Below are 25865 nucleotides of genomic sequence, written 5' to 3'. Positions count from 1 at the left end.
TTGCGAGGAAACCCGGGTGGGTACCCCCGCAAGAGCTCAGTTTAGGAACCTGCAGCACAGCCCTGAACGCGAACCCGCTGCTTTCTGAAGTTTTACTATACACGGGAGCACTGCCTGCCCTGAAACTCTCAACCCTTGCCAAGGCTAGAGGCCGTGCACCGGCCACAGCACCGCCGGGCTGCACCGACCACCGCAGCGGGGGCCTAGCGCTCCCCGCAGCATTCGCCCCTCGCGGGACGGCTCCGTCCTCCCGAGCGTGCCGACCGCAGGGCCCGCGGCTTTGCACCGGCCCTGGCGTCTCCTCGCAGCTGTCCCCGCACACACTGCACTGCCACTGCCACTGCCGCCGCCGCTGCCATGACGCCGCAGCGACGCGCGCGAGCCGCGCCGCGGGGGCGGGGCCGCGCGGCCGTTGGCGGGGCGGGGCGGCGCCGCGTGCCCGCCCCCTCCTGCGCCCGCCCGCCCGCTCGGCGCCGCCGGGGCCGCAGCGGAGCCTCCGCCGAGCGAGCTGGGGGAGCCGCCGCCGCCGCCTGGGTGAGCTCGGGCGCCCCGGGCGTTCGGCGGGAAGCCGAGGCCAGGCATGGGCCTAATCTTCGCCAAGCTGTGGAGCCTCTTCGGTAGCCAAGGTGAGCGCGCGGGCCCGAACCGGCGGCGCCGCGGGCGAGGAGTGGAGCCCGCGGGGCTGCGGGGGCCGCCGGCGGCCGTGCGGGCGCGGGGCCGGCTCCGCTCGCCGGCCTTGCCCTGAAGGCCCGCCCAGCCGAAAGTTGGGCTTTGCTTTGTGCCGCGCCGTGAGCGCCGATCCCGCGGCGCCTCATGCTCGGGGTGGCTTTGTTCGAGTTCCCGAGGTGGTCCCTCCTCTCCCCTCCTCCCTGGCCGCCTTAAACGCGCCGTGTGCCCCGGAGCCTTCCGGCGGTGCGCGCCCGGCGGCCGCGGCGGCCGGGACTGCTTCGATGGACGGGGACGGTCCGTCTTGGCTTCGCCGATCCTCCTTTTTACGTCGGGGTCTGTTATTAAAATCATGTTATTTTAGTCTTTAATTAGAAGGAAAATAAGAACGCCAAACATGCAGGGGCCTTTGAGGTAAAAGATCTGTTTGTGTTTTGGCAAAGATGCTAGTTAAATACAGTTAGTGACCCAAGAAAATAATTTCTCCAGCCAGAAATTAAAAAGGTCGTAAGGGGATAGTATCGCTTTCCATGCTCTCCTGCCCAGTTCATCCAGCCCTGCAGTCATAGCTCATGTTTTAATCCAGAGCTCAGAATTTGCATCTGCCACCACCTTTACCTCAGATGGCTATCATAAAAGTAGAAAATTACGGTTTGTCTGTTAATTTATTTGTTTTAATGATTTTGGTTTACCTAATCAGCTTTGATTAGAAAATTAAATAGTTAACAATAATATAATTTTGCCTGCTTCAACCAGAGGGCCTCAACGAAAAACAATACAAACAAATTCATTAATTGTTCTCTCATCAAGTTTCCAAATGTGTACCTCATTTCCACTTTAAAGTTATTGAAAATTCAGATAAGCCGTTTTTGTGCAATGCTCTGTTGGAAGTTTTTGGAGGCAGATACACCTGGTGTACTTTAATGGTTTTGTGCCTGTGATTGCACATAATCCAGTCTAATTCTGTACATACCAGAGCAAAGCCTCAGTGTGTGTGCACATTGACATCTGTATATCAAACTGTCTCTCATCAAATGGGATTGGGATCCAATCCCAGATAATTTATTTTTCTCATGCATACACCATCCTACCACATAATTCCTGAAGTCTTCTAACAGAGTCTTCTAAATTCGTTGCTAATTTCTTGTTTTCCTGAACTCTCAAACCTATTTCACAAGATCCAATGTCTCCCCTATCCTCCAGGAAATTATTAAGTACCTTTTTTTTTTTTTTTTTTCCACGAAGTAGTGCAATCTGCAGCTCCTTTTCTTCCATGAAGTATTCCAAAGACTCTGAAGAGATCTATAAGCAGGGAACTGATCAGCAGATAACTGATGGCATTTTGTATTTGCCTCTATAGTAGCTTATGATGTCAGTATTTATCTTCAGGAAGACACATTGTTTTGGTTTTTGTATATTATTTCCTGGAAGAAAAGTTATTCTTCATTGTGAGTGACCCTGGCTGGATGCCAGATGCCCACCAAAACAGCCCTGTGACTCCCCTCCTCAGCTTGACAAGGGGAGAGAAAACACAGCAAAAGGCTTCTGGATTGAAATAAGGAAAGGGAGAGATCACTCACCAGTTCCCATCATGGGCAAAACAGACTCAATTTGTGAAATTAATATAATTAATTACCAAGCAAACCAAAACAGGTTATTGAGAAATAAAACCAGATCTTCTGAACACCTGCTCCCCACTCCTCCCTCTTTTTTTTCCAGGATCAGCTTTATTGTTGGTTCTCTACCAACTCCCTGCAGGAGGGAGCAGGGAATGGGGGCTGTGGCCTGTTCATCACATATTGTCTTTCTTCCTTATGGAGGGGACTGCATCCAATGCATGCTCCATGGGCTTCTCCAATGTGTGTTCTTCCCAGGATCTACAGTTCTTCACCAACTGTTCCAACAAGAGTCCATTTCACGAGGTGCAGTACTTCAGGGATGGTCCATTCCAGCATGGATCCCCTACAAGGTCACAAACCTGCCAGCAAACCTGTTTCAGAGTGGGCTTCTCTCCACAGGTCTACAGGTTGCTGAGAGTCTACTCCAGTATGAGTGTCCAGTGGGGTCACAGCTGCCTTCGGGATCTACCTGCTCTAGCAAGGGGCAGTGGGTCTCTGCTCCCCCATGGAGCTCTGGCTGCAGGGCACAGCTGCCTCACCATGGGCTGTGGGTGAATCTCTGGCACCTGCAGCACCTCCCCCTCCTCTGCATCAGCCTTGGAGTCAGCAGAGTTGTTTCTCTCACATATTCTTACTGCTCTTTTCTCTGTCTGTAATTTTACCTGTGCAAATACTTTTTCTCATCTTAAATATGTTATCCCAGAGGCATTACACCTGTTGCTGATGGCACTGGCTACATACATATAGGAGAGGTTTCTAGGAGTTTCTCAGAAAACACTGTGTAGCTCTCTTCATTATCAAAATCTCACATTGCAAACCTAATACATTCTTATATTCAAATGGTTAATGAAATATTAGTCTCACAGTTAAATAGTTTACATAATACCATGAAATATTTACTTTTTGGCATTTATCCCAATAAGAGACTTTAGGGCGTGTCATGATCCTGGTTTATTGTTGGATTTGTCTTTTGTTTCATTTTTGCTTTGTTCTGGGTTGTTTGGGGTTTGTTTTTCTTTTTCTTTTTTCCTTTACCTCCTTTTCTTGTGTAGCCACAGAAAAGAAAGTGAGTTTCTTTTCATGGCCAAAACTGAAATTTCAGTTTAGAAAATTTGCTTCAGACATAAATTTTTGATCTAATGGGAAATTATTCTCCCACAACACAATTGTATTATTAAATAATACCATTACTAATAATAAAGCATAGTAATTTCTGAGTTGATTCTGGTTGCTCTTCTAGTTACATCAAATCTTGATAGCTCCTTGGAGAATTCACAGGCTGTCCTGTGAAGCTGCTTGTTGGGCAGACTAGGACAGTAACTTGCACATTAATTTTTACTGTACAGAGGGAGTATTCCAAAGATGCAAATAGGGTCTGCTGTGTGAGGATCATGGCATCAGTTCTCATGGCTGGTGTGAGTTGTGTGATAATCTGCAAAAGGAAAGGCAAAAGGAAAGCTGGAACTAAGCAAAGATTTGAAAGTTTCATCTGTGTTCCATCAAGTAGAGCACATGGGATAAGGTGTGTCTAAATCTTTCAGCTCTCAATATATAATTGAATGATGTGAACTGAAAAAGAGATATTTTTACTCATGAAGGAAACAGTTGGCTTTAAAATAGACTTTTGTCGTTTTTCTAGGTGACTTTTTAATGGTTTTGTGATATTTCCTCTTTTTTTGAAATTGACAAAAAACACTACTCAAGTATTGTTTCATTTAAAATATCATTCTCTGTAGCCATTTAAAGTCTAGTTGTTAAATTACAGAAGTTCAGTTGAATTTACTTTTATTAGTAACTTACTTTCAGAAATTTAAAAAAAAATCAGACTCCAAAAATGACCTGCTGAAGCTATGATTCAGTAATCACGGCACATTCTTCTAAGCAGCATGTAGTCGTGTGGATAGGTGGTGGAGCCATTAAGTTAGTGCCTGTGTTAACACATGCCTGAGTAAAACTTGCTTGACTTACCATTCCATCATTATTACCAAGATAGTTCTTAATTAAACTGTGGGTTAAAAATAGAAGTGAATGTCAGCAACCCTGATAAAGATAAATGACTGTTATCAGTACCTTTTTTTTTTTTTATGTGGTGTATAGAGTTCTTTGAGAAGCTCACAAATCTAGGGTTTACTTATTTTTGGAACAGTAATTATTCAGCATCTTACAGGTTGCTCTGAATAATTGCTACAGTTATTAAAAAGTTGCTTTAAGAAAAGTAATGGTACGCTCTAATTCAAGATGATTGAGCTTCTGTAACTCCACAGTTTACTTCACTTAGCCTTACTGGCAGTTCCCAGTCAGGTTAGGATAGACCATTATCTGAAAAACCAAATGGTTTTTGGTTTCTCTGACTACTAGAAGTTATTGGCAGCTTCTCTGCTTCCTTGTAATCAAATCTGAGGATACAAAATGTGTTTTAGCAGTTATTTTGTGCTTAAGAGAAGACTATAAGTGTGCAGAATGAGCTTTGTATTGAAATGTCTTTGACCTCCAGAATTATGCTATTCATCCTTTCTAGCAAACTTCCATCTGCATTGTCTTCAACTCTGAGGCCTCCATGGTTGTTGCTCTTTGGAACCAGATGAGCATTTTGTTTCACAGCTTGAAAGCTATCAGAAAAGTACTCAATTCAGTTGTCATTTCTTCCAGATACGTTAGAAGTAGCATCATTAAAGTATTTAGATTATTTTTATTTTTATCTTTTGCAAAGTAGAGAAAAAGGCGTGTTGGGAGAATTGAATCTTCAGGTTTGGGTCCTTTTACCATAGAGAAATATACATGAGTAAGGAAGAAAAGAGCATGTTATGTCTTTCTTCTAACATCTGCCAGAAGGTAATCTTCACTGTCCTGTGTTTTTTTAATACTAAGCTGCCACAGAATTTTTAAACTGTATTACATATCAATTTTTTTTAAAATCAGTGTTCTAGAAATGGCTGTGAAACCAAGAAGTCCTTGGATTCTTTTAAAGAGTAGTCTAATACTGTCTTTTCTATTTTTTTTCCCCTGCTTATGCCTACTTCTACTTTCCCCATCTTCCCTCCCTCTTCCTACGTGATTAATAAAGGCTCTTCTGCTCTCTCAACTTTTTTGTGGATTTTCTTCTTCTTTTGCCAAGAACATGGTGGACTGGGAAGATATTGATGAATACAACCTAAACTGAGTTTGAATACCAGCCACTAAAAGGGAAAAACTTGGTTTAGTCTGTAAGTACAGAACACAAATAAATCACTGCCTATGATTTACCCAGTAACTGTCCTTCCTCCTAAATGTGGCATCTGCCTTCTCCTAGTTACTCTTGGTAAACAAGTAGCTGTTGTGCTAAAATACTGTTCTGTCTTAGTTTGGTAGTTTTTAAGCTCACATGTTTTTCCTCTAATGCACGTCTGTGTGCGAATTTTTTGTTTTCATCAAACTAGACAGAAATTCAACTTTTAAGTATGTTTGTAAGTGAAGAGTTTCCATTACTGTAGTTCTGGACTCTGCTACTTGTATGAAATACCCGTAATTTCATCTTGCTATTTTCATGCCAAGATCACTATTAATTAACACTTGTGTGACTGTTTATTGTTTGTGCTTATTCAATCACTGTATGAAACACCATTTGACTATGAAGTAACACAGATAAGATGTGCCCTTTTTTCCCAGTTAGTGTTGGACCATTCATACTTCAGTAGCTTTCAAAAGCAATCATCTCAATGGAGGTTTTTTCTTCATTACTTAGTGTGCTGGTGTATCATCCAACACTCCAATCATTCATGCCTAAGATGTTCTGATAAGAAGATGAGAGAGCAGTGTAATGCCTGACTGGGATTTCTTTTCTTTCTTGAAAATAGCTTAAACAGAATGCTGTAAAAGTAGAATCATCTTCCTGGCAATAGTTGACAACATGTTTGGTTTGAAAAAAAAGGGACTGTATTTCTGTGTTTGGAACTATGAAAGCTCTTTAACTATTTGAAGAAAAGATGGGCAGTCAAGCTACTAGGCATGATTTATTAGCCTTGAAAGTAGAGAGGATTTCATACTACTTATGTATTGGGAAAGGTTATTAATTACTGATGCTGCTGTTACTGGGGCTAAAAGTACTCCTGCATTTACATTCAGTCACATTCTTTTCCTAGAATGTGTTGACAGGATACAGTAGTAGGGGAGCTGGCACTGGGAAATACATTTTACCATCTGTTATGACCCTATGGCATAGCAAAACTTAGAAAAGTTCCAAACAAGAAACTATTTCATTACAGTAATCAGTATAAAAATACCTAGCTTAATATATATAAATAGATTTTTAACCAAAACACTTCAATTTTTCCTTAAACCACCCACTTTTGGGAGAAAAAGCATCAATTTGATACTTACGATAGATCTTTGTAGATCAACTGTAAACCATGTTGTGCTTTGAAATAAGTGCCCTAGAATTGTAAATATTATCTCTTTAATAGTGAGCTTTCACAGAGTTTTTATGTATCCATTTGCAAATTTTTCAGTCTCAAGTGGTTTGCTTTTTTTGGTCAGTAATTAGATCAGTAGCTGTAGCTTCGCACATGTAGCAAAAGAACCACCATTCTAAGTGGTTTTGCTGCTGGATTAGAAATTCTAAGAGGGATTATTTACAGAGAAGCATATAAAATCCAAAGGGCTTTTTTACTGATCTTGTTTGGTTGATTGATTCTGTTTTGTCTCCCCTGTGCCTGGAAACACAGCATTGCAGCAATTGCAAGATCACTATTTTGTATGCTGGACTTCAGAGCAGGTTGGGGCACATGGTCTTTCCTTTCTGCTCAGCACTGATGAGGCCTCACCTGGAGTACCGTGTCCAGTTCTGGGCTCCTCAGTACAAAAGAGGTGTGGACATTCTGGGGAGAGTCCAGTGACAGGCTGCAAGGGTGGTTAAGGACTAGATTAAAAAATCTAACATCTGAGAAAAAGAGGTGCAAAGAGGGAGAGCCAGACTTGTCTTAGTGGTGCCAAATCACAGGACCAGGCAGTGGGCACAAACTGGACTGCAGAAGTTCCCTCTGAACACCAGGAATCCCTTTTCCACTGTGAGGGTGACTGAGCAATGACCCAGGCTGTCCAGGGAAGCTGTGGAGTTTCCATCTTGGATATATTAAAAACCCATCTGAGACATGGTCCTAGGTTACTGGCTCTGTGGGCCTGGTTCAGCAAAGAGATTTGACCAGATGACCTCCAGAAGTGTCTTCCAACCTTGACCACTATCATTCTGTGACTTTTCAGTTCAGAGGTTGCAAAATTAGAATCTGTGGCCTATTCAAAATACAGTTTCCTCTTAGATTTTACTGTGTGAATAATGGTGGTACCTTAATTAAATGGTTATTATTGATCCTTAAATGTTAGGGTAAAATCTTTTGCAGTCTTTGGATATTTGTTGGTATTCTTAGTGTGATACACTGCTATGGATTGTATTTTTTCATTGTACTTTTCTTTAGAAAACTAGATCTTGTAGATGAAGTAATCATTCGTAACCATGCCTTTATTAGATTTCCAGTGCTGACTTTTCCTGAGACTGGAGTCTCAAGAGAAGATGAGGCTTTGTTTGACTTTTTTTCCTTTTTTTCTGTCCTGAAGTCACCACTAATCTGTGTAAGGTATTGACCTTGACACAAAAGAAACAAACAGTTACTTTCTTCAGTAAGGGAGAGTGATTAACCAGAATTACAATTATTGCTGTTTCCACTAATTTATTTTTGTCTTCTTTTTTTTTTTTGGTATATGCAGAGCACAAAGTAATCATAGTGGGACTTGATAATGCTGGAAAGACCACTATTCTTTACCAGTTGTAAGTATATGAACTAAATGTGCTTCTGTTTGCATTTTATTACTTGTCACTGTTTATTCTTTGAAAAGTCACCTTTGTAACCTGGTCTAATCTCTAGGGTTCTAGATCACGCTTTGTACATTAATGATATTAGTTGTTCTAAACAGAGTAAATTTTTAAAGAATAATTGAGAGAACTGCTTTAAAACTGAATTGTAAATTGAAAACAAATTTGTACATCCAAGTACAAAGTGAACTGCAATTTTTTCCCGTGAAAGCCTGTCTGAATTTGTATGCATAGAAATAATCCTGCTTCCAGTAGCCTCAGAAAATAACATGATTTTTAAATTAATGGAAATTCTAGCCACCCTGCAAAAATCCAGAAGTGTTTCCAAATGTTTCTCAATTCCAGTGTCTAAAATCTGTGATAGAGAATTCCTAAAAATAATATTTCAGCTTTTACAGGTCCTACCTTACTAATTTTCAATAGCATCATTGCATTCAAATCTTGGCAGCATTACAAGAATATCCATAATAAATTCAAGAGTGTTGTCAGAACAATAATTACTATTGTAATTGTGGAAAAGGAGGAGAGTACAGATAAATTAATATCCTTGTATTTGGCTATCAAAGCAGCATAGTACCTCTAACAAGCCTTGTGGATTTTGCTGACTGGTCTTTATGGTGTGATATTGTTTCCTTTAGCTTAATGAATGAAGTGGTTCATACTTCTCCAACCATAGGAAGCAATGTAGAAGAAATAGTGGTGAAGAACACTCATTTCTTAATGTGGGATATTGGAGGACAAGAATCATTACGGTCATCATGGAATACCTATTATTCCAACACAGAGGTATGAGAAGATGCTTTGAAATCTGCAAATCAAATAAGATTGTTTTAAATTATATTTATTTATTAAGAATATTTGTAGAGATTGCAGCTGTATTGTTTTTACATTCCAATGCGGGAGAATAAATTCAAAAAGTGTGAGGTATTGCTGGTATGCAGACATTTTTCTGGTAATATTTAAAGTATTTTTTCTGTATACTTTACTGTAGTGTTATTTGGTCTATGCTATAAACTGTGAAGTTAGATTTTTCCTAGCAATCAAATGATAATGAAATACATTTTAGATCACATTTTTTGCTTGCTTTTTTAAAGTAGATTAAAAAGAAAATTTTGAAATGTAATTTGCAAATTTTGTGATGATTTGCAGTGTTCAACTGGACTTCTGTACATCTAGTCTGAAATGGTTTTGACATAATGATAATTAGGAGGAAATGAGGAATGAAGGAATAAGGAATAAAGGAAGGAAACTTTCTCTAAGCCTAGGCAGCAGTATATAAACAGCTCATAGCTTTTATCCAGAGGAGGAAGGAAAGTCTTGCTGTGCTCTACTCGTGAGGTACTGGCAGAGCTGCTTTTGCTGGAAAGGTTGGAGAAGAATTTAGCAACAGTTTACTTGTGGGGTTTGTTTTTTATGACAGTCTTTTTGAGGCCGAGAGGTTATCAATAGAAAAAGGCACATATAATCACTGACGACTCTTTTTGAGACATCTACACTGATGTAAAATATTCTAGACTTAAATTCATACCATTTCTCCTAAAAGCAGAGACCTCTTGTAGATGTTACTCTTTATATAAGTATTCCATCCTCTTGTAAAATTAGCTTTTTTATCTCTTCCTTTTTCTATATCTTTTGCTATGCTCTTGAAGAGAGGTGAGATCAGTGATCCATCCTAGATGTACTGTAAGCCTGATAATGACATCTCAACCTTCATCTTTAGTATTTTAGACTAATTTTTTATTTTATCTGGAAAAGTGCAGCTACATCTAAGAAACACATGAAGATAAAGAGACTTCTGCCAGCATTATCTGGTATAGAGGAGAAAGTTCTTGGCATTTATCCCTTGAGTATCTTTGAGTTTGCAATTCGGAGAGATGCATATATTTTTTTCTGATACTTTTGGGATGTTCTTCGTATTCGGTCTAGCAAGTATTTGAAATCCAGTGCCTTGTAGTACTTGGAAAGAACTTTCCCTTTACTTCTGTCCTCTGGAAACAGTTGAGGAAGAAAAGAGATCTGTTTACTATGCTAGTCCTAGCCTCCCTCATATGAATAATTCTATTACTGTTCCATCTCATCTGCTAGGCTTCTCTAAGTTACAGCAGCATTAAAGTGACTCAGGTTTTCATACTTTGTGGTCATTTTCAATGGCTAATGAATCCCTTTAATTTTATAAGGCGAAGTGATTTGGAGAATATGTTGGAGAATTATAGCAGTGATTTCTAATTCTCCTTTTTTACTACTCTCTTTTCTCTCCTTTGTCACTTTCTCTTTTCTGGTGTCCTCTGAAAGTGTCTGTCTGTTTTGTTGGAAGATTAGTGGTAGTGGTCTCTTGAAATTCTGCTTTCTGTAATTTGTAGTTTTTATCTACATATTATACTATTGATGTTTTTCCCTAGTTCATCATTCTGGTTGTTGACAGCATTGATAGAGAGCGACTGTCTATTACAAAAGAAGAACTTTATAGAATGCTGGCTCATGAGGTATGGTGGGGAGTTTGGATGATAATTTTGTTGAGAACAGGCAAATAACATTTCATGTTTCCTATGTTAACAAAAATAATTTCGCCAGAAAAAAAGATTTGAGAATAAGTATGCATTCATGTTGATCACATTTTAAAATCATGTAAGCTATAAATAAGCAGAAAAATTATTATGAAGCACCCTTCTAACAGGAATTGCTTTATTGTAATCAAATCAGTCTTTACTTTGCAAATGTTGAACTTGTAAAATATGTTATGCTTCATATTATTGTAACTGGATATTGTTGTCCTTCACCACTGACTAGTTCAGCTAAATGGCTAAAATTTCAAGAACCTTTTTATTTTAGAGAAATGGAATTGCCTCCTTTTTTTCCTTTGTTCTAATCCCGTTTCTTAAAATTAGGGAGTAAATATCATACTATGGGATAACTAAGTTCAGTTCATTTTCCTTTAGAATTATTTGTTTGTATTTTTATTATATGTTACTGTGGGGACTGTTCAGCATTGGGTCAACTCGTTCAAACATCCTAAATTAAGTTGTACATTTGCTTAGATAAAATATGTTAAACCCTTTTGTGATCACTCTGAAGCTGAATTAAGGTTTTTTTTAATCTAAATATTCTCCTTCATTTTTAAAAGAAAAGGATTTAGTACAGTGCAAGTAAGCCCGTTAAGTTCATTTCTCTGAGACTTGTGTTTTACAGAAGTGAGTTTTTACTTTGCAGTTTAATAGTAATTGTAGTTTGGGTCTAACAGTAAGGAGTAAATTCATTACCAGAAAAGGTGGAAGAATTACTTCTTGTGACAGAGTTTTCCCATGTAGTTTTTTGGTTTCCAGTCTCAAGCTCTTAAGAAACTGTGATCTACCATCTCTTTAAATCAGTTGGTAGGCCTAGACTGGGCTTCTTATAGAGTTTTTCAGCTGTAGATCATAAAGCTTTGTTGTTTTGGGGTTTTTTTTCTTGGTGGAAAAATACTCTCAAAATTTAACATGTATTGAAATGTATTGAACACTTTTAGTTGCAACTATCAGCTTCCTGAGTATTAGATTTGTTTACCCTTCTGCTCTTTTAAAGCCATACATTCTAGTTCTTGTCTGCTCAGAATGCTAAATTCCGTGCTGAAACAAAAAATTTTAATTAGTTATAAAAGCTGATGCAACATTATTAAAACTCCCTTTTAGAACACTAGAGTTAAACTTAACAGGAATTCAGAAAGCTTTCTTAAATTATTATTGCTTTAATCAATACAGAACTTCTTTAATGAAGTTGAAAGAATTTTAAGAGACTGATATTTAGCAGCCTTTTCCATTTGAATAGTATTTATTGTAGGACTTGCACTGTTTAACCAGAAATAATTCCACTGACTGAGTGATTTGGAGCATTATAAAATGTATTTTGACAAGACTTTCATTAGTTATGTATGAACATGTGGTCAACACCAAAAGGATTTTCATATAATACATTACAATTTGATTCTCTGTGGTGGTGAACACTTCTGAATAAATTAGGTTTTCAGTCTTAACTGTAACAAATACTTTGTGTAGTAAGACAGTTTAAATTCCATGCTCCAGAGAAATCGTAGATTAGCTTGGATACAGTTCTTTTAACAAATGAAGTGAGCACAATAGCCTTTTAGTTTTGTATAATAACTGTTATGAGTACTCTGAACCATTTCTAGGATTTACGGAAGGCTGCGGTTCTCATCTTTGCCAACAAGCAGGACATGAAAGGCTGCATGACGGCTGCCGAGATATCTGCATACCTCACCCTCAGCTCCATAAAGGATCACCCGTGGCACATTCAGTCCTGCTGTGCTTTGACAGGAGAGGGGTAAGTGCTTACTGCTTACTATGGCAGTGCCTGGAAAAAGAGAATACTGATTTAGAAGCCTGCTGACACCAAAGTGGATTTTCTGAAAGTTTGTATTTTCTGAACTTTGCTGTCAGAGGGACATTTTGAATTTTTCTTTTTCATAATTGAACCTTGTGGGTTTTCTCATAGCTCAAACTCCAAATTGATATGAACGTCTTCCATTTGTTGTTAAAAACCCCAAACCAAAAACCAAACACTACCCCGTTCACCTAAGTATGTAACTGTTGACATAGCTGCCTACTCTCTTTGTACTACTATTATTCTTGTGTATCTTTCTGTATTTGAAGAAATAAGTTACTGTTCTCTTCCTTTATATTCTAAACTACAGGCAGCTTCTAAGCTGAGAGGTTGAGGTGTTCAGGGTTTTTTTGGTTGGTTGGCTTTTTTGATTAGCATTGAGAGATAGTTTTTGATTAAAAGTTACACAGATCTATCATAAAACAAATTTTTACCAATATTAAACTTTGTTTTTATCTGGCTAGTGTAGCTAATTTTGAAATTTGCATACCTTATGCTAACAGTTACTAAAATGGAATGCTGGGCTTAGATCCTTAGTCTGTATATATAAAAAAACCCATTTTGTCTACCTTCTACAAGTTGAATAATGTCTTGCTTGTACGGTGTGAAGTGTACTTATTTTTCATCTTGGTTTTTAAAGCAGTCTTGTAATGTGTAATATTTGGAGGATTTTTTAGTTGTGTTTTACAACCTTTACAATACTGTGATCTTGTGACATCAAAAATAGTGAATCCAACTGAGTACTTGTGAAGGGAGAGCATCTACTTCACTTACTAGCATGAACTATTGTCTAATGTCATGGAGATATGTTGCAGAGTGAATGGTGGCATTAACTTCCTTAGGGTGGAATGTGTTAGTGAGAAAAAGTGGGAGATTTTTTTTATAGGGAGGTTGTATTTTTTCGTTCAAAGAGTTTACTTTCCTTCTACCAGTTTTGCTAAAGTCACTTTTGAGTACACAGTTTATGGACTAACTAAGATCTTCAACCAAGTTGACATTTGAAGGAAAATAATAATCAATGAATATAAGGTTTAGTTTAGTAACAGTGGCTGTTCTAGGCTGCTTCTTTTGTATTGTAAAACAAAAAGCAGTGAATATTTAGAATACTTTAAACTATGACAGTAGTGAGATAAACTTAGAAAAAACATTCCCAGAGTTAGATAGCTGAGCTGAGACTTCCTTGGGAAGATCTGACAAGAATCTGGGGGGATGAACCTGATGTGAGTGAAGATAACATTCTTGGATAGCTAAATACTGATTTACTGTACAGAGGTAAACCTCAAAGGGGTGTAAATTAGGTAGCTAGAACCTAGAAAATCAGAGGAAAGTCTATCTTCTAAAACAGAAGACTTTTAAATGGAGATGCAAATTGAGTTAGGAAGTAGATTAGATCCCGTGCAGTCTTAGTATTCAATATAAACACACTTTTAATTTTGTAATGTAATTTTGATATACTGTCTTTTCATTTAACAGTTCATTTAACAGTTCATTTAACCTGCCCTTTAGTTTGTAAAGGTATGTAAAGGTCTAGCTTTCTGTAGAACAAGAAAAACTTTTTTTCTTTCCATGTACTTGTGAGTAAGCATTTAAGGATAGCGTCTTTTAGGTTTACAAGGAAAAAAAAAATGAAATGCTGCCAAGCTTCAATAAAGTAGAAAATACCTTCAAGATGCTGGAATAGAACTTGTACCAAATGTAACCTCTCTTATCTTTCAGATTATGCCAAGGCTTGGAGTGGATGACCTCCCGTATTGGAGTGAGATAGCTTTTTTTTCCTTTTTTTTTTTTTTTGTTATTCCTCCAAAAGAAGAGACTTCTATTTATCCTGTGAACATGTACATTTTTCTGTACTTTTGGCTGCTGAGGCAGTGACCAGTGTTTAATTTATATCAGCCAACCTGTAAGCTGTGCTTGAATCAAGCGCAGTTGAACTGAAACACAAAAGTATTTTCTTAACTTTTTTTAATACACTAATCTTCAACTGGATGAACATACGTGAATCTGTTTTTAAGCATTGGAATTCTTCTGAATATGAGTTCTAACTTTTTCAGTGATAGCTTTTTTAAATCTGTTTTGTCATTGTTAATATTTCATATTTTGTCTTTCTAAATAGTTGTATAACTTACTAACATAAATGAGCACATTTTATTTAATAATTAAAAGTAGTGTTTAGGTTAACTTTACTCTGCCATAGCTTTAACCTCAAAGGATAACCATATCTCCAGCTGGACTTCCTGGAAGATTAGTAGAGTTATAGTCAGCACGAGAATTAATAGTTATGAATGCAAATTTTTAAGTGCTTGATGAACTAGTTATAGTTAATATTGTGGTGGCTTTCAATCTGATATACAGTGGAACTTCTGCCTTAAAAGAAATCTTTTTTCAGTCTCAGTTTCTCTGGTATGTAGTTCTAGGACATTCTTATATTCTTCTACTTGAAGATACATCTTCATATAGTGCATAAAAATATTATTACTAAGTGCTGGTGTAGTCAGAACTTGAATACCTTTTTAAGATAAATGGGTAATTAAATTTGGAATCACGGCAGCCAGTGTTATGTGTAGACTTGCTGTATTCTGTTAACATTTTAAATTCTGCGTACATGAGCCTTCCTCACCTTTTAGTGAGAGTGCTGTTTTCTAAATGAATACAAATCAACAGGGAAGCCAGATCTATAAACAAAACAAAACCATGGTGCTCTATCTGTAGACTTCAGAGTGAAGCTAATCTTGACATTCATTTATCTAATATCATACATGTTTTCAGATTCTGTTGCAGAGAAATTATTTTGCCTTCATTTTTTTTTTGGTCTGATTTGCACAAGCAGAGAACTTTTGACACTGTTTGAGTTAGGTTCCTTCACCTGAAATTTGAAAAACAGGTGATGATAGACTAGACCCAGTAACTGTTAATTCAATTTGAAGGGAATTAAGTGAAATCTAAAGCCAATTTAAAGATACGGAGTTAATTGAGAACGTTAAGCATCAAATAAACCTAACCACCAGTCCCCACAAAAAGGCCACATGAAGACTGAAAAAAAAACCCAACAAATCAAAACCAATAGTTGACACCCAGTTCCTAGCCAAGTCCCAGCAGCAGTCAGGTACCCAGCCTAAATTCTTGGCAGGTTTTCCAGAAGCGCCGTTCTCCACTTCTGCATGCCTAAAAGCCACATGGAGTTTGGTTACCTGAACCATTTTTCAGACTGACTGTAGGCCTTTGATGACAAAATGTTTTTGTTTAATCTTGTTTTGAAAATTTAAGCACACTCGGTTTTCTTTAATAAAGTTTTAAGCTTTGTAAATTTCAATTTGCTTCCATTTTATTTAAATGAAACTTAATGAAATTTTAAAAGTATCAACAAGTATGTTGTCATAAGTGTTGGAAAGACTTTGAATACACTTGGCAACAGTGATTGGTTGAATGAAGTTGTGTATTATTGCCAGTTAGAAAAAGTCACATTTAGGACTACATTGAGGGTCAAGTCAAAATATTCAGAAAATAATTGAAGTCAGTGAAAAGTAGTGTATAAAGAAAAAAGATGAATGCAAGGCAAGGTTAAAATCTGATACTAAAGCTGCTTGCTGTGATGTTCAGCTGTTTTAATGTGTGAAAACAAGATTGTTTTGCTCTTAGGGAAGCAAATTAAGAAGGAAAAAATAAAATGATAGTATGAGTGATGTTTCTTGTTTGGTGACTTAAAAATAAACCAGAAAATAAATCTAAATTGCAGACTGAAATTACATCATTCAGAATGTAGTGCTGAATACTTACAAAGAGCACTAGCTCGATGTATAGCCCTTTGGTTGGTTTTTTTTTTTTTTTAATGTATGATTTCATATTTAATGCTTCCTAGTTAAAACCATTTGTAAATCTATAGTTTGATTACAAAATCCGGTCTTATGTGAGGTAATACATACAACTTTGATTAGAAGGAAATGGTGTGGTTGTAGACATTAGAATATAAGAGTAATGGATGTTTTCTTTTAATTTCTTAGCACTCAAGACCTTTGAGTATCTTTGCAGGATAAAACATTACTAACAAATGCTATGATTTTTGTCACCTAAGAACTTCATTTTCTGCAACAGTTTTCCATTGATAGTACTGATTTGTTCACAGCACTATTGTGATTTTTTTTACAATTATTATTTTTGGGGGAAAACTCCTTGGTATGGAATTTTGGGGGGCCTATTTTTGATAACTTCAGGGCGTGTTAAACTAAAAGTGATTGGATCAAAATACTTTTAAAGGGTTGCCTTAGAATTAATATTGTGTATGTCTTTGCATTGCCAAATACTGCATTATGTTTGCTAATTTGAATGTAAATATCTTGCAGTAGTTTTGCACTTTGAAAGTATTCTGTGTTTAAGTGTTCATACGCTGTTCACGGAGATCCATGTTAATCACCTTAAGTTCAAGAAATTATGGTGTCCCATGCACATTTATATTGTACTGCTGTAAATGGATTGGCACATGGCTTTTTATTTGTTTATGTTTTTTTACTTTTTGTCTAGGTGGCAAAGAGGCTCGGTATCCCCAAAGCAGGGATTCTTGCCAGCTCTTTAAAAACACTGCACTCAGTAAAGTGAAGAGGACTTGGGCAGAGCTGCTCAAAATATTTGTCTTCAAAATAAAATTGAGTCATTCTTTGAAGTTGGATGGGGTTTTTGTTTGTGAGTGCTCTGTGATGAAGAGGTATTGCAGCAGTGTAGCCTTGTCACTTTCATTTCATCTCCAGTCTGTTCACTGGGGCAGAATGGGGGCCTACATCATGTGCAGCTGTAGCCAGTTCACAGAAGATCTTTGCTGGACACCTGCTTCCTTTCATCTCGGAGAAGCTCCAGCTTTGATCATTTGATCATAAAGATCACATCATTTCAGCCATGGGAAGTGTGGGTCTTTGTTTGTTTTAGTGAAGGGTGTTTGTTTTAGTGGACTGTTCCCTTTCACATTCAGAACAAAACAAATCCAAACAAAAGACTGGGAAAAAAACTTATATGGATCTTTGTGTGTGCATTTGACTATGCTTAGCATCTAGCTGAGTTTGCTCTTTCCTTTTATAGAGTCTGCCTTGTCAAGGGGCCCAGAAGGCAACAGTGAGGAGAGGAGAATGAGAAAAACTTAGCCAGAAAAATTACCTTGATGTTCTTTCAACATTGAGTGATTCTATATTTTGCTTCTTAAGGGATAGTGCACTAGAAAAGCTGCACACTGTCCATGCAGTGTGTGTGCCTGCCCTGCAGGCAGGAGAGTGTGGCTTTATGCTAGGTTTGGTTCTTGCCAGATGTGCCACTCTTCAGTTCAGTTGATTTCTGTTTTGCTGGGTAGAGATATGCATTTCATACAGAGAGTTCCTGGATGTAACTGAAGATATTATTCCAGTTGCTCACCAGTTTGTGTCCCCTAGGTGGCAGGAAAGGATCAGTTTAACAGTGCCTTACCTGCTTTAGCTTGTGTTCTTCAGCATCTATCTGAAAGACTTCTGAAGTGAAGAGGCTGTGTACCACTACCTGAACCGTGGTGATCATGCTTAGATAAAATGGAGACAGCATAAGGGAGAGGAAGCTTGAATCATCTTCAGTGGGAAGAAAGCTTACGGTGAGGTTTTAAAAAATTTAAACTGTTCTATAGCTTAAAGGCATTTTGTCTTAATTCTGTATGGTTAGAATTATATTCCAAGCCTTCTATTGTTGCTGCAACTGAGAATGTAGACAACAAAAAGAATTAATACAATTCCTGGCATATTTAATTTTAATAATAACTCCTGTCTGTTGCCCATGACATGCTTAATTTTTTTTTTTTTTTTTTTAAATTTGGTTGGTGACAGTTGCTCCTGTCATGCTCTGTTGCAATTTCTGAGGAGTAGCAGTGCAAGGATCTGGAACATTTGAACTGTCACCTTGCAGTGTGTTTAGCTGTAATGATGATTTGTAGTCTTTACTATATACAACTGCATATGAAGGCTAAATTCAAGTAAAATAGTAGTTCGGTTGCATGATTTAGATTATTTTTAGTGTAAGTAGTGCTCAAAATAGCAGCTGTTGCGGTGAGCAGTACCACCAACAAGCTTTCATTGCCCATGTTTCTTGTAAAGTGATGAAATGAGTATATTTGTGTTTTTCTCTTTAAGCGGTATTTTAAAAAGTTTACATTATAACTACAACTATTGATAAAAGTATTGCCTAATAATTAGCACTTCATTTTTATGCCCACATTGAAAGTTACTGCTGGCCAATCTTCATTACAGGTAGAAATTACTTGTGTGGTCTCAAAGGGCTCATCCTCCATACTGAACAAGAAAAGAAGTGGTGAAAAGTGTTGGGCCATCTCAGGAGGGAGTGAAGTATAATAAGACCATAATTTCATGTCTTTTCTAAATGTATTCTGTTTTGAAGCGATGAACAAGAACTTCTTAAAACTCACTATCTGTTTTGGCAGCTCATCTTTTACAACTAGAAGCAAAAGCTAACTTGTATGTACAAGTTGTACCAAAGAGTTTAGTTGAAAAATCTTTACACATCTGGTGGGCCAGGTGGGAGCAGTCAAGACCTAGCTTAGCTGTGCTCCCATTCTGTTTCCAAAGCCACTCAGATAGCTGTACTGGCTCAGCATTCAGGATTTAAGTATGTTTTCCAAGAAAGCTGACTTGGAGATCCCCACACCCTGGATCTGTGGGTACACCTTGTGTGTGGTTTGTTCAGCCTACAGAAGCCATCTCCAAAGCCCTATGCAGAGGTTTCTGTGCTCTGCAGTGCACACGGTGCACATGTTGAGTCCACAAAGAATGAGGTGGATCTGCCTGCAGAGATTAATTTGGTCACACTTCATTCCTATCCTGAAATGACCATGAAGTCATTGGAAGCTGAAATGAAGGGTACAAAGATAAACCTCAGTGAAAGTATTAATTGAATTTTCAGATGTAAGTTTCAGATTCACTGACATTTTAGAATTTAATTAATTAAGAGGTACTGTTGTTTAGGAAAATGTTTACTGAGTTCTTTAAAAAAAAATTCAGAAAGCCTGTTTAAAAATAGGGCTGCTAAGACTGATAGTGAGTATTAGGGATAGCTCTCTTCTCAACAAAACTCTGGTTTCTGGTCCCTCATTTTCCAAGAGTCCACTTTTAAAGTAGTGTTTTCACTGAATCATTTTTCCATTAGCTTCTCCCATACTCATTTTGAGGTTTTATTCCATTCTGTAGACTGGTGCACTGGTTTAAGATTGGACCTTTGCTGTTCTAATCTCATGTTGAAAAAAGAACATTTTGGTCAACCTTGAAAGTTTGACAAAATATCTTCAACCGCCACCAATACTCCACTGTTGGAAAAACTTCAAATGCATTTTTTTTAAATAGTGTTGCTAGATACTTGGTGTTGGTTTCAGTTGAGTACACTACAATTAGAATCTGAAGACACCGATTGAAAGATTAATTTTCAAACTTGTGGGAAAATATGAATGGCTTGATTTGTTTTGAAAGATACAAATATATATATGTATATATAAATTTCTTATACATAATGGAAATTGATGCACATATATAACTGTAGTGTGTCCAGTGAGTATTGAACAAGATCCCTGTTGATCCTAAAAAGGCCTAAGCTCTCAATTCTTAGCAGTGCCTTTCCCATTCAACAGTTGCTTTGGATTTAGCACCTTTCAAAGATAAATACAGCCTCTTAAAATATTTTCCCTTCGCTCTTTTATCAGTAAGTTGCAAGGTGGCAGCTACTTGATAGATTCCATTTTCAATTTAGTAGGAAATGTAATGTACTTCTGTTCTGGAGGAAAAGTGGTAAGTAATTACTGTAGAATTAAATCGTATTGCTTCTGTGAAAATAAACAATACAGGAGGTGTCTGGGGACTTGCAGTAGGATGCATAATCCAAGAGTACTCATTCTTCTTTATAGAACTATCTAATTAGGAGTTAATGAAAAAATATTGGACTACTTGCAGTTCTGTACACTGATTCTCTGCAAGTGTGGAAAGTTTCTTTTGCTTCCTCTGAATCTCTTTATGCTTTTGCTTCTGTATTTTAGCTCCAGTGAAAATGGGATCCCACATTAACACAAATTTTTTATATCTTGGTAATAGACAATTAAGTTCAGTACCTTTTTAATTCAGTTGCTGGTTTGATTATCTCTTCTGTGCAAGTCAAGACTTTCTTCTAGACTATGTACAGATTTACCACTTTTTGCCAAATAAAAAGAAGAAAGAAAATTAAAAAATAGTTAAGGAAAGAGAAAGTAAAAAGGGTTAACTACATATGAGTTGAAAAGATGAAGAAAAAGCACTTCTTTCTGAAGTCAAACCATGTGTATCTGTTTGCCTTGTTCTGCGTTTCTTTTGCAAAAAAAAAGAGTTTTGAGGTTTTAAATTGTGCCAAACAAGTACTAGACAGAGGCACCATGTGTGAGCCATAGGCTTTATATTCCAAATATTCTATTCTAGTTCTGTTGATGAAGTGTCAGCTAGGATTTCTCAGCACTGAAGATTCCTAGGCAGAGACCATATTGGTGACAGTGTTATAAACCACAGCACATTTCTGTGCCCTGTTTCTACTCGGCCAGAAATTCAGATTTAAACCAAAGACTCTCCCCACCAATTATGAAGTATAAAGACAATTTGTTCAGTACATTTACAATGCAGGAAGTGAAAATTAGCTATTGATCATATAATATACATAGCAATGAATTCAGGGTTATGGACAAAAGTACTTGCAAGATTCATAAATATTTGATTGCTCTGAAACACAGATGTCAGTGGATTTGTTTTTAAAGCCTAGTACTAGAATTAGATAGAATTTTAATCTTGCTAAAATTATACTAAAATGCTTTTGGAACTTCAGGTAAAATAGATCTAACTTGGGTAGTAAATCTAGTTGATTTCAAAGGGACAGCAATAAAACCCTTGAAGCAGGCATTACCTGAAGGTAATTGACTGCATCTATGAGTTAAATGTTCCAAGGAAGACTGCTTTTAGCTGACAAGGTCAATTATCCCCTCACTGTGTCCTCTTTGGGTGGTATTGGCATTCCAAACACATCTAAAATTGTTAAATAAAAATTTTGAGAGCAAAATAATGTGTCTTTAAATAAAAGTCCTACTAACTATTTTTTAAAACTCAGACATTAGAGAAATAAATGCACTGAAATAGTACTTATCCAATGGATATATGTACTTTGCTTTCAAGTGGTAGTTATCTATCCATTGTCACTTCTGGTTGGGTGCAATCTGATTATGGAAATTTTGTGGTTTGTTTAAAAACCATGGGCTGTAAAATGGAATTGTGTGATAAATGAACTAGTCAAAAGCTTGTACCATCTTTGTATTTGAGCATCCCTGCAAGCCCTGTGTCATGGTGGATGGAATCATGATGAAGTAGAGACAAGTTCTGTGGGCCGTAACAGGCAGTGCTGAGCCACATCAGGAATTGGTGAAAGGTCAATGAAGTGGTTCAGATGCCAGTAGCAAGGGTCTTCCTTGGTTTTATTTCAGATGTCCCAAGTTCAGCTGGCATGTCCCACACAATAAACCTCACCTGCTCTTTGTGCCTGGGGAACATGAAGTGATGCTCTCTTGGGATGTTTGCTCCGAAACAAACGGTTTGAGGCCTGAGGGACAGCCTCAAACTCTTCACAAGCTGTTTTGAGCTCCCCAGTGAAGAAACACAGATCATGACAAATCTTTTACTCTATATGACATATTTCTCCTTCCCTTTGGTAATGCTGTATATAAATTGTGCCTTTTTCCTTGTTTTAGTTTCCTGTTCATTTATTTCATAAACTGGTTGGAAACAAAATCTTTATTATAGCATTCGAATTTCATCTGTTTTCCTGCAGTTTGTCTCTCAAAAGTAACAATTACCTTGTCCTGATAACACCAGATTGTTCATCTGTATCCAATTTGAAATTAACATTCTGCCTTCTTTAAAATTTTTGGCCCATTCATTTTGTGGTGCTGTATTGTTCATTCCTTCCAATATGGTAATAATGCTATTTCCAGTCCTGTTCATGCTGTTTATATTCTGCTAATGTTTGCATTTGCTTGGGAAATTGTGGAGCCCCGTTATTATTTTATTTTAAGTTATGTGCATATTCTTGTTTTGTGAATCTACCATATAACTTAATGTTCCATGCAGCTTTTTGTCTTATTTTAACTCCAGCGCTAACCTCTGCAAGTCCTTCTCTTTCTTGCACTGGGATTTTGTCGTGTTTGCCATAGTATAGTTGCTCTATACATCATAAACTTCAACTCTAGTTTAGTGGTACTTGAGTGGGAAATGTACTGTTTCCATAAGGATTAATTTTGTCCCACACACCTTTTTTTTATCTGATTCTTTCTAGATTAAGTTTAAACTCCATGTTTATCTTTTTAATCTTTAGTCAGAGGCTTCTTCTACCTTCACTTACTCTTCATAGTGTCTATTTAAAAATGTGCTGAAGCTGTTTCAGAGCTAGTTAATTACAACAGCAATGTCCTGTGGCTGTCTTTCTTTCTCTCTTGAACCTACTTCTAGTAGCCAGAATTGGAAGTGATGCTTTAAACCTTCTTTGTTGTCTTTCACATTTCTGGAACATTTCAGCTGTTAACAGATACTCAGAGTAGTGTGCCCTGATACCTTATCCAGAGATTGTTCAAAAAGAGATGCTGCCTGTCTTACAGTGTGCCTGAGTAGGAGGGTGGAACAATGCTCTGTGTGTGGTGAAATGAGTAAGGAAAAAAGAGAAATGAGGGGTGAAAGGAGAAGGGAAAAGGCATCAGAGGTGGAAATGCCTTGAGTCTGCCTAGGCAAGCAAACATCAAAGTCTGCATGAGTCAGAGGGCATTGCCCTGTGGCAGCTGGGAGCTGGAAGATGTATTTGGAGCTCACTGACATCAGTACTTGACTGGAAGCAGGGCCAACTTTAAAGTTAGGCTTTGAGCCTTGTCCCATTGTCCTGGCCTGCACTTAGTGGAACACTGATCTTTCCCACATTGTCCTCTTCAGGTGCTATCTCTGTGTCCAGGGCACTGGTTTAAGCATTCATGTGTGTAAGAGGCTGTCTGAAGCCCACTGATTCTCCATTTGCCTTTCGATTGCCACAAGGAGGAACCCCTTCCCCCTACTGCAGTTCTGGCTTGGAGAAGGCAACAGTGCAGGTGCAGCCACTGTGCCATTACGTTCTGTTCCGAACGAGGCCTGGCAAGGATTTGGCAAGGACTTGGCGAAGACCTGGCATGGACCCAGCACAGGGCAGCCTGCTGCAATACCTGCTTCACTCTCCACCTTTAAGCCGAATGAACTGTTGGGGTGACTCTGGTGGTCTCTCACTGAAGACCCCTCATCTGCCACGTTACCACTGTGACAGATGGAGATCAAGAACCCTCTCCCTAAGGACTGAGACTGAGACCCCTACCACAGGGAGTGGGGGAAATAGTGCTGTGACCACTAATGACATGACCTGTTCTTCTTCAGTAACTCCTATGGACTTACTCTTCATTGTGTTCGGCCTGCCTTGGTGGTTTCACTGGACTCACCTGTTCTCCACAGCAATTTCAATAGACTCTCATTGTTCTGTATGTTCCCCTTTTTTTTTCTTGGTGGACTATAACTAGACCCCTGGGTTGAGTAGGACTTTGGAGCCTCTCCCGACACAAGAAGACAGATCTCCATCGTCCGGACCAGTGAGGACCTCGCCTGTGTTGGTAGCTATTCCCATCCTCTCTCTCTCTCTCTCCTTTTATCTCCTTTCTGACCCCACTATCGCATTTATTGTTTTAGCCCTTAATAAAGGTGCATTTGTTGTGATTAAACTGATAGTCCCCTCCTATTTGCCTTTTTGCACTTTTGGGATTGGTTAACGAACCATCATGACACCCCGCAATAAGCGAATCGTGACAGTGTGATCATACTGAGAGTCAAGAAGCTTATTTGGCTAAGAATCAACCATTGGGTGACTTCAAAACGACATAACATTGGTGTTAATAACATCCTCTCCTGGCTTTTCCTGAAGGAAGCAAGGTGATGAGATGTAGGAAAGAAGCAACCCCTGTTTGCAAACCAAAAATTGTCCCTTCTTCCTCCCCAACACAATACACACACATGTGGGAAACCTCTTGCACTTAAGCAAGTAAGAAGTTTCATCAGTGTAAATTGTGCTTTGGATGAATGAGCAACGTAATCAGAAGCTACTGAACACTTTTTACTCTCTAAAGTAAGATTTAAAAATGCCTAAGGACTTTTCTTGACAATGTCTGAAATTTAGGCTTCAAGCAAAAATATGGTAGGAAAGCAAGCATCTGCTGTAATTTCTCAAAGCACACTGAAAGCTACAGTTCAATTCAAATTCTGGATTTAATGTGAAAATATAGGTAAAATATAAACCCTGGTATTTTGTAACAAACAAAAGTCTCACAAAACCTTTCTGTCACAGATCTTGCTCAGCTTTTCCGTAGCCTAATATTAAGCTCAGTAACAGCCAAAGTATTTTGTGAGGTTTATTCTTTGGTATAGGAAACCTTTAATTTACCCTCTGGCATATCTGAACTTGCAATGGAGAGCTGTCACATTCACTCTGATTCTATGTGCCAATCTGCTAGCTCTCATGCTGTTCAGTGTTTTATACTGTTTATAAATAAAATGCTTGCTGCTGCTCTCCATCAGGTTTCTGAAGCACATACCATGATACTAGGACAATCAAATGGCATTGGGATGAAATTTTATCTATACTACTTTCAATTCAACAACCAGTTGACAGGTTCTGTGTTTGTTATTTAAATCCTTAATTTTTTTCATCCCAACAAGAACACTCTAATCAAATGAAATCAGGGTGGGATTGGAGCTGGGCAGGTGTGTGATGAAAGAGGAAGCTTTGAGTGCAGTCTAGCACTTAATACAAGATGCTATTTTATAGATAATGTGCAGAAATAGAACTAGACACAGGTCTAATTTTTGTTCTGTTCTTTGTTGCTTTCTGAATGTTTGGCTTTTTTTCCTGTGGTTTCTTTGTCCTTTCCTTCCCAAGCTTCTAAGTGAAGCATCAGCTTGGAGGATTCTGAATTTCTCTTTCAAGATTTGCATATTTCAGTGGTGCAGTAGATAAGCTTAATAAATTGGGCTATTTCAATAGCATTAAGTGTTATAACTATAAATGGCATTATGAAGTAACCAGTATTGTCTTTGTACTTCATGCATTTTTCATGTGAGTAGTTTCCTCAGTATAAAATAGTGTTTAGTATCTTGACACCTGTGCAAACACAGAAAATATGTCTTAAATTCTTCCCACCTGCACCAGTCCTACCTTCTGTTCTTCCCTTGCCATATGCTGGATGAAGTCTAAAGAAGATGGACTTGTGATGAAAAATGTAAACTACTTTTTTCACT

At 37.9% G+C, this 25865-nt stretch overlaps 1 protein-coding gene across 5 annotated transcripts; it reads left to right on the top strand.

Annotated features, from left to right (window-relative positions):
* Positions 1–438: 438 nt before the first annotated feature.
* ARL5B (ARF like GTPase 5B) lies at positions 439–24299 on the top strand. Of its 5 annotated transcripts, none has more exons than XM_072925482.1 (8): positions 487–626; positions 5401–5488; positions 8022–8082; positions 8766–8913; positions 10527–10610; positions 12290–12441; positions 14218–14257; positions 17017–17155. In XM_072925482.1, exons 4-8 carry the CDS (start codon positions 8770–8772, stop codon positions 17089–17091), a joined length of 495 nt encoding a protein of 164 aa, XP_072781583.1. In that variant the 5' UTR covers positions 487–626; positions 5401–5488; positions 8022–8082; positions 8766–8769; the 3' UTR covers positions 17092–17155. The 5 variants fall into 5 exon arrangements, with proteins under 5 accessions (XP_072781582.1, XP_030120411.2, XP_072781583.1 ...); XM_030264553.4 differs by having other exon boundaries at positions 489–626; positions 5350–5488; XM_072925481.1 differs by lacking the exons at positions 5401–5488; positions 17017–17155 and adding an exon at positions 21998–24299 and having other exon boundaries at positions 439–626.
* Positions 24300–25865: the final 1566 nt, after the last annotated feature.

The sequence above is a fragment of the Taeniopygia guttata genome, chromosome 2 (assembly GCF_048771995.1).
Source record: "Taeniopygia guttata chromosome 2, bTaeGut7.mat, whole genome shotgun sequence".
Lineage (NCBI taxonomy): Eukaryota > Metazoa > Chordata > Aves > Passeriformes > Estrildidae > Taeniopygia > Taeniopygia guttata.
The sequence above is the reverse complement of the archived record's forward strand: the minus strand, read 5'-3'. Positions and strand labels throughout refer to the sequence as shown.